This window comes from Pistacia vera, unplaced genomic scaffold (assembly GCF_008641045.1).
Source record: "Pistacia vera cultivar Batoury unplaced genomic scaffold, PisVer_v2 Contig260, whole genome shotgun sequence".
In the NCBI taxonomy this organism is placed as follows: domain Eukaryota; kingdom Viridiplantae; phylum Streptophyta; class Magnoliopsida; order Sapindales; family Anacardiaceae; genus Pistacia; species Pistacia vera.
The window spans coordinates 1416463-1428624 of record NW_022196069.1 but is presented as its reverse complement, the minus strand read 5'-3'; the positions used below and the strand labels follow the sequence as shown (position 1 = coordinate 1428624).

At 34.8% G+C, this 12162-nt stretch overlaps 1 protein-coding gene and 1 long non-coding RNA gene across 4 annotated transcripts; both read left to right on the top strand.

The window, feature by feature from the left end:
- The first annotated feature begins 3043 nt into the window (after positions 1 to 3043).
- Positions 3044 to 6139, top strand: LOC116132829 (vesicle-associated membrane protein 724). Its single transcript, XM_031418502.1, has 5 exons — positions 3044 to 3368; positions 4218 to 4359; positions 4460 to 4580; positions 5573 to 5635; positions 5722 to 6139. Exons 1-5 carry the CDS (start codon positions 3179 to 3181, stop codon positions 5869 to 5871), a joined length of 666 nt encoding a protein of 221 aa, XP_031274362.1. The 5' UTR covers positions 3044 to 3178; the 3' UTR covers positions 5872 to 6139.
- A 330-nt stretch (positions 6140 to 6469) lies between these two features.
- On the top strand, positions 6470 to 9584 carry LOC116132850. 3 transcript variants are annotated; one of them, XR_004128459.1, is made up of 5 exons: positions 6470 to 6857; positions 7349 to 7724; positions 7805 to 7865; positions 8757 to 9270; positions 9352 to 9584. It is a non-coding gene; the product is annotated as an uncharacterized LOC116132850 (long non-coding RNA). The 3 variants fall into 3 exon arrangements; XR_004128460.1 differs by having other exon boundaries at positions 6470 to 7724; positions 8816 to 9270; XR_004128458.1 differs by having other exon boundaries at positions 6470 to 7724.
- The last annotated feature ends 2578 nt before the right edge of the window (positions 9585 to 12162 follow it).

Sequence of the window (12162 nt, the reverse complement as noted above, 5' to 3'; positions counted from 1 at the left end):
TCATGAGTGATAGGCAGAAGGGTTTGGTGGATGCTATACAGACCTGTTGGCCAAATACTAGTGTTAGACATTGTGCTAGGCATGTTTATGCTAACTTTAGGAAAAAAATTCCCTGGGTTGAGGTTAAGGAACTTATTTTGGGCTGTTAGTAGGGCTGCCAATATCATTGATTTTCAACAAGCCATGAAAAAGGTTGAAGCTGTAGATAGAGAAGCTTATAGGTGAATGATTGAAAATGATGTGAGATCTTGGTCAAGGCATGAATTTGACCTTGATTCCAAATTTGATCATGTTACAAATAACATGTGTGAAGTCTTTAATAGCTGGTTGGGAGAGAATAGAGAATTACTCATACTAAGCTTGTTAGAGCATTATAGAATGAGGGTTATGGTATAGATGCAAGCTAGGGCAAATGCTAGGAATGATTGGGTCACAATTGTTCCCCCTACTGTGCATAGGAAAATCAATGGTCTAATTGAGCCTGCTAGGAATGTTGAACCTATCTAGCCTGGGAGGGATGAGTTTGAAGTGGTGGATAACAACTACCTTCCCAGTAGACGTTACATCTTAAACCTTCAATCTCAAACTTGTGATTGTGGAATGTGGCAACTTTCTGGAGTCCCTTGTGTGCAGAGGATTATGTGGACTCTTCGTTGAGGATCACTTCATACATAAAAACATATGTTGATCACATTCACCCCATACCTGATCCACTTAGTTGGCCTAACTTGCTTGGGGGTAGGCAGCTGAATCCACCTATCAAACATAGCAAGGTTGGGAGACTCAAAAAGGCCAGAAAAAAGGATGCTAATGAAGAACCAAGGATGACCAAAGGTGCAACACTTAGGTATGGGATTTGTCGAACTTTGGGACATAACAAGAGACGCTGCCTACAAAATCATTCAAACAACAAGAATCAAAAGGTATTTTAAAGCTTTTATTTAACATGTTTAGTATTGTTATTGTAATAGAATTTGCTTGGATTAACATTTGTTTTCTATGCTTTGTTTAGAGATGAGAAGCTTCATCAGCCCCAACAAGTCAGACATGTCAACATTGAAGTAATTGTCAAGGGTAGCAGGTTAGTGTAACATCAGTCCTTCAAATTTTAACATTGTTACATTGCTTCAAACTGTCAAGGGCAGCCCTTTAAATTGATTTTATGATTTTTTTTAGGTACTTAAGGAGTGTGGAGTTAAAGCATGCTGTTGTTTTTTGGTGTGATAAAACTGTAGAAGCATGATGTTGGTTTTTTTGGATGTGTGGAGTTGAAGCATGCTATTGTATTTTGGTGAAATTTGGGGAAGTTGTACATAGGACTTTGTTTGTTAGTCTTGGTGTGATAATATTGTACAGATAGCAACTAATTTAGGTTGTCTATTGTGAATGTTGTAATTGATTTAGGACTGCTGCAATGGGTTTTTTGATGTAATATGCAGCTTTAATTTTCTGTTTTTGGGCTGTTGATCATCACTTTTCAAGGCCAAATTATGTATTTTTCATATATATGTTCAATACAAAAGTGTTTAACTTAGTACGTATGGTTGTAGTATGATCTTTGATGTTGGTTTTGTGTAGGATGTGCTTGTGTTCAAACTTGAAACTTTTCAGGATGTATGCTAATTTTTAAGAACTATTACTTTGCCATTATATAGCTAAACCCTCAACATTTAAACAATTGTTGCTAAACTTTCAAGGGTAATTTCACTATATTTGGAAAATAAACTAAAGATAGGGGCATTTTTGGTTTTTTACAGTCTATTTAGTTTTTTATTTGCTAAATAATCTAAAGTCAAAGGTTCTAGGGTATTTCAGTCATTGTCACTTGCTGTCACTGTGTCAGATCCATCAGTTGTTAACAATGTTAGATTAAGGGTGGCAAAACGGGATAAATTGAACCAAGAGTATTAACTTGGGATTTCCCCAAACTTCGGGTGAGATTATGTCGTTTGCTCAATGAGAAATTATTAAACATAATATGAGTGGTTATAAAACATGGCCACATCTCTCGAGAGCCAAAACTCTCTGACGAACCAAAAGCAAGGGTTCTTAAATCATTTTATGGTATTTCACCTAAGTATTCCATAAGGAAAATAATACAGTCACTAGAAATAGTGCACCGAATTCATGTACCGAATGACGTGGCATAATCTTGACTGTCGATTAATTATAACTTAATATTAATCTACGGTTAGGATTTCGCCACGTCATTTGGTGTATGAATTCGATGCACTACTTTTGGTGACTGTAGCATTACTCATTCTATAAACCCTCAATAAAACTCTAATCATTTAACTGTTTTACATTAATTAAATTTGGATGACTAACTTAAAATCGAAAAGATCAACTAACATATTTATCGACACCCTCTCTGTCTTCATAATCATCTATTGTGGTTACAAGAAAACGGATTAAAGAGTAACTTTCAAAGAAAAAACAGGAGTTTTATTATTTTACAAGGTGTATATATGTATCAAAATTGTAGTCGCATATATTAAAAAAATTAAAAAATTAATGACCAAAAAAAAAAAAAAAAACAAACAAACAAACCCGAAGCCGGGGTTGAAATTAGACGGGGGCCTATGATTCTTTGAAGATCTGCCTCCTAAAAGGTCCAAGAGGGCCCTGAAATCTCCAACTTTCGACCCCGTCCATTCATGATCCATACACAACACACACCTTTCAAAAAGAAATTTATTGTCGTATTTTATTGTCTGCATTTTATTTTAATTTTAGAGTCACAACTAAAAATAATAATTGCTCCACCTAATACCATTTTAATTTATTTATTTAATTAATAAATCGCCGTCAACTCAGAATCTTTCTCTAACGAAGCCTTCTCTATACTTTGCTTAACTCCATCAATTTACTCATTTTTCATACATTACCTTTAAGACAAAATAATCATTACTTGAAATAAAGAATAATAATCAACTCCATTTTACCAAGTCACTTTGATATTTCCAAGTCAAAACGCGTCGTTTCGGTCTTATAAAAACATTTGCCATTTCTATTAAAATTAAATTCTTCGGACAGAAGTTAAAAAAAAAAAAAAAAAACACCGGAACCAAACAAAGCCTAATAAACACTTGACGTAGAACAAGGCCAAAGTCTCTCCTTTGTCTGATCGTGTTCCTTCTTCCTTTCTCTGTCCGTGTTACGGCCGTGTTGCGACTCAATGAGTCAGGAATCTTTCATATACAGCTTCGTGGCGCGAGGCACGGTGATCTTGGCTGAGTACACCGAGTTCACTGGCAACTTCCCGGCGATTGCTGCTCAGTGCCTGCAGAGACTCCCTTCTTCTAACAACAAGTTCACTTACAATTGCGACCACCACACCTTCAACTTCCTTGTTGAAGATGGCTATGGTAATTTTATTGTAATTCTATCAATCTTTTCAGCTTTACTGTTCTTCTTTAAGGAGCTACACTGAATTGAAGTTGAATTATAACTCAAAGTAGTTGGATCTAATGTGAAAACGTTTTAAATGTTTTAGTTTTAACTTGAGAAGAGCTCAACTGTTGTGACTGAATTTCTATTGATAGGGCTGATAGAAGAACCTGGTCTGTGTTGTGTCTATCTATGAACTTTTGGTTTGCAACGAATAGCAACCTGTATATATATATTATAGAAAATTTGAATTTTTTTTCTAGTTATTTGTTTATTACTGGATGGTGAGAGGTGGGTTTAGATTGTTATTGTTAGTTTTTTCTTTATCTTTTGGCCGAGTATTAGAAGAGTTGCTGAGCTTTCATTGTCCTATGGGGTGGTAGCCATCACAATAAGAAGTTTTAGAAAGCTAATTTTCAGATAATTGAGAAAGCCATTCAGTTCACTGTTCATATATATATATAGAGGGTATGTGCTCGGTTTGCGTTTTTGAGGTAGGTATATTGCCAGGCTATCTGCAGGCTTCCATGTTGTAGAATTCCGTTAGAGTTTTACCTTTTTAGATATTCCATGCTTTAAATGGTCTTGCGCATACCAAATTAGCTCCAGAGTCTGGCTTAAATTCTTATCTTTATGTGATTTGTGGTAGCTTGAAAAGCAGACGAGGTAATATAGCCAAAGAGTACTGGTATTTGCTGCCATCATTGCTAGTGTTTAATGGATCAGTGGAATCATTTGTTTTATTTTATTGTAGCCAATACTTGCAATCTCTATCATTTGAGGGTTTTTCCAGACCTCTTGACATTGTGATTTCTGCAATTATGCAGCTTACTGTGTTGTAGCAAAAGAATCTGTTAGCAAGCAGATCTCTATTGCATTTTTGGAACGTATGAGAGCAGACTTTAAGAAAAGATATGGGGGTGGTAAAGCAGATACTGCCATGGCCAAAAGTTTAAACAAGGAATTTGGGTATGTTCATCAAGAAAACCTGTTAGTTATGATATGAAATTTTTCCATGCTTTTTGTAGAAATTAGATGTTAAAGTGAAAACACAACTTCTAATTTACAGGCCAATTATGAAAGAGCACATGAAGTATATCATTGATCACGCTGAAGAGATTGAAAAGCTAATAAAAGTTAAGGCTCAAGTTTCAGAAGTCAAAAGCATAATGTTAGAGAATATTGACAAGGTAAGTAATCCGGGTGGAGAATATGCTCACTTTTCTTGAGTATTGTCAATTTTTTTAACTTCTGTATATGGCTCTTTCTATCATGTTTTACCATTTGCATTTTTGTGCTTCTATTTTTCTCTCTACCTGTAAGGTACTTCATCTAGTGATATCATTACACAGAGTTCATAATTAATTGTTAATTTCTTCATCTTCTGTTCTGTTTTTTTCCTCTTTTATTGGGAAAGTTTTTGCAATGATGGGTGGGTTACCAAGCACCTCTGCTTTGTGGCCTTAGGTTTAAATATATTTGGAAAGCATGGTTTCCATAGCTATGTCAGAGTGGAGTCTAGATTATTGTGGGTACTGTTAGAGGAAAATTGTTTTTTTCAGTCTGTATGATTAGGATGGTGGAGTACTTGTTGAGGCCATCACTCAGACAGGTGTAGTAAAAGGTGGAAAACCGAGCACTCTGAAGACCCCATATCATGACTCCTGTTTGGGGTGTGCTCTATATGGAGGGTGGTCAAATGAAGCTAGAAATTACTCTTGATGGTTTCAAAATGTTGAGGGTCATACTTGTTTTGACTTGCCCAAATGACATTTGTGTGGAGTGATCAAAGTTAGAGCCTGAGCCTTTTGACAGAATTATTCCAATTTGTGGTGTTTTTAATCCATCTTAAACATCAAGTAGTCAGTCAATTGTTTCATCTAGTAAATTCAGCTGGAAGGTTGAAAGATTGACTCTGAGAGTTACTAATTGCCATTAGTCAGAAATGGTATCAGCTTTATAATGGATAATGTCTAGTACTGGAGTACATTTAGTATTTAATGTATTTAAAGAGATAAAAGTTCTGTCTCAATTTTGTTATGTTGTTTGGATTAGTTATCAAGCTTGTATTCCTTAATTATTTCCTAGTAGCTCACTTGTACGTGGATGAGGTGAAATTACTGATAAATCATGAGTAAGAGATTTGCTTTTCTTGCTTATTTGATCCATATATTCATTTCAGGCTATGGAAAGAGGGGAAAACATTCAGAATCTTTCTGACAAGACTGAGAATTTGCAGAAAGAGGTAAGTTAGCATGACAGAAACTTTACGAAGCATCATATTAACATTTTTCTCAGTTAAGCTGAGTTGCTTTCTTTGTTGCATTTCAGGCTCAAGTATACAGGGAAGCAGGGACACGAATCCGAAGGAAAATGTGGTATCAGAACATGAAGATAAAATTGGTTGTTCTTGGGATTTTGTTAGCTCTAGTTCTGATTATCTGGCTTTCAGTTTGCCATGGATTTAACTGCACCAACTAGAAATTCTTTAATGCATACAGTGTGATATACAACTGAACATCTTCAACAGCTTCTGTTCAACAGGGGAATTTTGGTCTCATCATCTCAATGTTTTATACCATCTCTCAAAGTTGGTCATTTTAAATTAGAGATTTGTATCATGTGTTGTACTTGCTCTTGTCAAATAATTCTGTAGTGATTTGTTTGTTGGATTTTTTTTTTTTTTTCGTTATAAAATTTTTCTTTTTAGTAACATAAAATTTCCATAATATAGTTCAATTTTTGGAAAGCTTTTTTGGGCAAAAATTTGTCACATGTGTATGAACATATGTACATTTAATCATCAATCTGTCTATAACAACAATCAATATTGAGTAGAATGGTTGAGTCAGAATAAAATTTCATCAATTATTCTCCAAAGATTTGGTTTAAATACCATAAATTAAGCAATGAATATATACTTGAATTCACCTTGTTGATTGCTTTGTAAATAAATAAATAATTGAAGAGAGGAAAATAAATATTTATTTGCTTTGTTTACTACCATGAGAAAAGGCAGGGGCCAGTATTCTATCTTGAGGGTATCTTGAGGGAGTTGTTTTACTTGATTCCACTATATTGTATATATAATGCTATATTCAAGAATCACCTTAAACCAACAATCTCATTTTAGCAAGAATTCAATCTGTCATCTCAAAACATGAATGAATCACAAATGTTTGGCAGTGCTGAAAAGTTTCTGGGTAAACCAGGCTCTCTACCTTATGCAGAAGTTTGTTCGGGGTTTGGTGTCAAAACCGGCCTAGAAAAAAAGCTTGAGGAGACCTTATCAACCATCAAATCTGTGCTTTTAGACGCGGAAGAACAACGGGTCTGCAGTCACGAGTTAAGAGATTGATTACAGAAGCTAAAAGAGGCGTGTTATGATGCAGATGACATATTGGATGAGTTCGAGATTGAAGCTGTACGAAAGAAACTTCCCTTATCATCAGAGCGTTGGAAAAAAGGTATGGAAGTTTTTTTTCTTGCTCAAATCCAGTAGTTTTCCGTTTTGGGATGGGTCATAGGATGAAGAAAAAAAGAGAGAGGTTTAATGAGATTGCAGAAATTAAGGGTAAATTTAATCTCAAAGGACGAATTAACAACAGCGGTATGTTGCTTAGGGAGAGGGAAATGGCTCACTTCTTTGTGCTTGCTTCAGATGTAATTGGTAGAGATGAGGATAAAGAAAATATCATAAAACTATTAATAGAGTCGAGTGATAATGGAACTGTCTCCGTCAGTCATTCCTATTGTGGGAATAGGAGGTCCAGGAAAAACTGCATTTACTAAACTTCAGATGTAATTCAGGGTTCTATCGATAATCTACATTTCTTGAGTATTGAAAATTCCCACAACTTCATGTTGTGAGAATCACTTAAAATGCTTTGGTTTAGGGGTTGTTCGAACTTGTCATTTCTTCCTGATATACGTAGTCTCACTTCTTTGAGAAAATTAGCAATTCAAAGATGTCCTGCACTAAGTGAAAGATGCAAACACGGAACAGGTGAAGATTGGCCTAAGATTGCTCATGTCCTTGAGATATGGCTCGATGGCAAGATGATCGTATCTAACGATTATTAGGTATTGATGATCTTTCTCTTTTTCTAGTTCAATTTTTAAAATTTTATTCTATAGCAGTATGATAGATGCTATGTATATTTTCTGTCCTTGGCTCTTGTTAAGTTTATTGAATGTAAATTTTTCATCGACTATTAATTTCTTTCTACTCTAATTTTAAATTTGACTAATTATTTCACTGATGGTTGGTTATATGGTGCAAATTCAAGTATGATTGCGCAGAACTATAATCAGTTGAACATCTATTTGTTCTTGTAAGTTTCTCCCTGTTTACTTTCCTATAATTATTTATCAACATTATGCATATCCAGTAATTTACTACATTAAATTATAGGTATGATGGGATTTTATTAGACAGTCGTATTCAGATGGAGCTTTAAATAAAAGAGGAGCCGGTGAGATTCCAACCTCGTAAAAAATTCCTAATATTTTCTTACATTGTTGCTTAATTTATGCTCGTTTCTTGGTTTTGTTTTCTACTAACTATTGCAGCTGTCTAAAGTCTTTCAACTTGCTCAGCAAGTTAAAAAGCATTTTTATTGTGATTTTTGGTGGCTTGAAAATTAGATGAGGTGATATCCATAGAGTGGTATTTGCAGCCATCACTGCCAGTGCTTAATGGATCAATGGAACCATTTATTTAATTTTATTGTAGTCAATACGTGTAATCTCTGTCATTTGCAGGGTTTTCCAAACCTCTTTGACTTTGTGGTTACTGCAATTATGCAGCTTACAGTGTTGTTGCGAAAGAATCTATTAGCAAGCAGATCTCTATTGCATTTTTGGAACGTATGTGTTCATTCTTTAAGAAAAGATATGGGGTGGTAAAGCAGATACTGCTGTGGCCAAAAGTTTGAACTATGATAATATTTCCACACGTTTGTGTATAAATTAGTAGTTAAAGTTGAATACACAACTTCTGATTACAGGCCAATTATGAAAAAGTGCATGAAGTATATCATTGATCGTGCTGAAAAGATTGAAAGCTAATAAAAGTTGTTAAGGCTCAAGTTTCTGAAGTCGAAAGTATAAATGTTAGAGAATATTGACAGAGTAAGTAATCTACCCAGAGAAAATGCCCACTTTTCTTGAGTACTGATAATTTCTTTCCCTATGTATATGATACTTTATATATATGTTTTAAGCATTTTTATTTATGTGCTTCTAATTTTCTCTCAACTCGTAACAGTACTTTATCTAGTAAATATCATCACAACGAGTTCATGATTCTTAATTTCTTCATCTTTTGTTTTGTTTTGTTTTGTTCTTTTTTTTTTTCTTTTTAGTGGGCAAGTTTTTGACATCTGCTTTGTGTCGATACATTTGGAGAGTTTGATTTATACAGAAAACTCTTTGGTGCATGGTTTCCATTGCTTTGGCAGAGAGGACTCTAGATTATTGTGGACGCTGTCAGAGGAAAATTGATGTTTTTGGTCTGTATGATTAGGATGGTGGAGTACTTTTTGAGATCATCTCTAAGGAAGGTGTAGTAAGGTAGACAACCAAGTGCCTTTAGTCTCAAATGTTATCAGCTGTATAATGGATAATGTCCAGTTACTGGAGCAGTGGATAAAAGTTCTCTCTCTGATTTGTTCTGTTGTTTGGATTAGTTGTTAAGCATGTTTTACTTGACTGCATCCTTGTAGCTCTCTTGCGCATGGATGAGATGAAATAACTGATAAATCAAGAGTAAGCTATGTGCTTTTCTTGCTTATTTGATCTATATATGCCTTTCATGCTATGGACAGAGGGTAAAACATTCAGAATCTTGCTGACAATACTGAGAATTTGCATAAAGAGGTAAGTTAGCATAACGGAAACTTTATGAAGCATCATATTTCTCAGAGTTAATACTGAGCCGCTTTCTTTGTTGCATTTCAGTCCCGAGTATACAGGGAAGCAGGGACACGAATCCAACAGAAAATGTGGTATCAGAACATGAAGATAAAGTTGGTTGTTCTTGGGATTTTGTTAGCCCTAGTTCTGATTATCTGGCTTTCAGTCTGCCATGGATTTAACTACACCTGAACATCTTCAACAGCTTCTGTTCTGCAGGGGAATTTTGGTCTCATCCCCTCAATGTTTTAATTTTATACCATCAACAAATTTAATTTCTTCACAATTCTTCATATTTATTCCGAAAATCTTTTCCCAAGAAGAGATTAGTCCATATCCCTTCATCTTCCATAACTCAACAATCTTACCATTACCATAACTATAATGAGACATTGTTCAACAACTCTCAAAAGGGTCGTTAAATCTACCAATATTTTTTTAACACTAGTGGCGGCATTGGCACTTCTCGCCATTTCTCTTCTGCCAAATCAAAAAGCTGTAATCTTAAAATATTTGCGGGCGTCAGGCGACGTAAAGATTGCTAACCAATGGAGAGCTCCATTTCCATGGGTACGTTCCCTGAAATCGTAACTTTTTTCAATGGAAACTCAAGTGTTACTAATGAACCGTCGTCACAAAAAGATCTAATATTGATTTATCTAAGGATTGAAGACGGGTGTTGAAGAAGTGTCTTATGAAACAAGCGAAAAAGTGGATTCAAAATTTAGGGAGGATTTATTTGGAGGTATTGGATACACACTTGAAACGCAAAAGAGATCGATAGGGAATTGGGAAAGGATATCAACTAAGAGGTCCTGGGGAAATAACGCCATTGCCATTGCGAATTCTTCAGAAACTCTTTATGTAGGTTTTGTAAGTTTTCTCCTTATTTAGATTCATTTCAGCAAAGAATTCCAAAAAAAAAAAAAAAAAAAAAAAAAAAAAAAAAAAAAAACCAACTATTATCACTCTAAACACCCGCTTGTATGAAAATTAGGTACTAACCCCATTTCTGTTAAATGTTTTACAAAATTAACAGAATTTAAGAAATGACGTGTTTACCCTTCAACCAAAGTTTAGAAACTTAAACGTTACTTCAAACTTATTAAATTCGTAGTTGCAACTTACAAGCCAAAAACTTAGTGAAATAGATTTTAACATCTAAACTTAAAAAAATGAGAAGTAAAACCCATAATATTTTAACAATAATACGGACACCAAAGGTTTATACTAAATTTTTGCACCGACAGACGTGTCATTTGAGTCAGACACAGCCATGTAGCACATGAACAAGTATTTTGAGAATGAACGGTCGTCCATCAAATACGGACGAGCGTCCATGATTATTGGACGACCATTCATTTTAAGTGGACTCCCGTTCATATGAAAATAACAATGGACCCCCGTCCATATTATATAGATGAGAGTCCATTTACTATGGACGAACGTCTACAATCCATAGTTTAAATTATAAAATTATAAAACAATAATAATGAACGCCTGTTCATATTATATGGACAAACGTCCATATTTAATGGACGAGCATCCCTATAATATGAGTGCCCGTCCATAAAATACACCATCAAATTCACCCTTGGAATCTTTATCTATGAGAGATTGTAAAGTCAAATGTTGATTGACCACATATCTCACCAACACCACATTTGTTTTTTTGCCTTAATCCATAAAAACCGTGTGGTTCATTATTTTTCAAAGTTTAAAGTGAACTACTAAATTGATAAATAAAGTACTATAAATTAACAACTACTAGTTTTTGTGGTCACAAGATTTTAGCCATGTAATGGGTTACTTAAAGGTCTTATATTCGAGTCTCACAAAATAATCACCTAATTTATTGAGACTTATAGGATGCTTAATGGACTATAGGGATTAATTTTGAGGCTTGCAAAATGTTCAATATATCTCGAGATTAGTTAAAATATGTGTAAGTTGAACTGGACATCTTGGTTATTAAATAAAAAAAAAATATATTAACTTCATTTGTGGATTATAATAATCGAATTATAAAATATAAGTTTTTTAAGAAAATAGTATTGATTTAAGCACCAAGGAAGAACAATTGGGTCTATAATTGGTCAGAAGTAAGACTTTTGTTTTCCAAATTGTCTTCATTTAACCAGATTTCAAGGAATTGCGCCGCCCCAAAACAATTTTTATCTTGAATTATTTTTTATTTTTATGGTGCATTGTATATGAATGTCCGTCCATATAAGATGGATCAGCATTCATTATTTTATTTTTTAAATTTTATGGACGAGCATCCATATAAGGTAGATGTCTGTCCATAATAAATAGACTCCAGTCCATATCATATGAACGGAAGTCCATAATTGTTGGACGACCATTCATTCACAGAAGAGGTATGTTGCCTCCAATCTGATCACGTCTGACTGGATGCTACGTACATCAATACAAAAGTTTGGTGCAAATCATCAGTGTCCGTATCATTATTGATATTTTAAACCCAAAATATAAACCCAAAATGCCTAAAAAAATACATCTCGTAGTAGCCGCTTCAGGCCGAGAATGGCTTTTGGTAAGCCAGCCTCATGACAACTGATGGAGGATGAGAACAGACTGACAATAGTTGTTGTGGCCGAGAACGACCTCCATCAGCTTCCATGAGGAGGCTATTTTCGGCCTTTGGTAGCCGACTAGCTACGAGGAGGGCTATTCGGACCTTGATGCAGCAACAAGAGGTATGATCTAGCCTCGTCGGCGCAACGCAAGACTAGATCTGGGAACCAAAAAGGTGGGGAGAAGGAGAAAGAAGAGGGAGGCGAAAGAGAAAAGAAAGAAGAAGGGGATAAACAATAATGCTACGGACACCGAAGA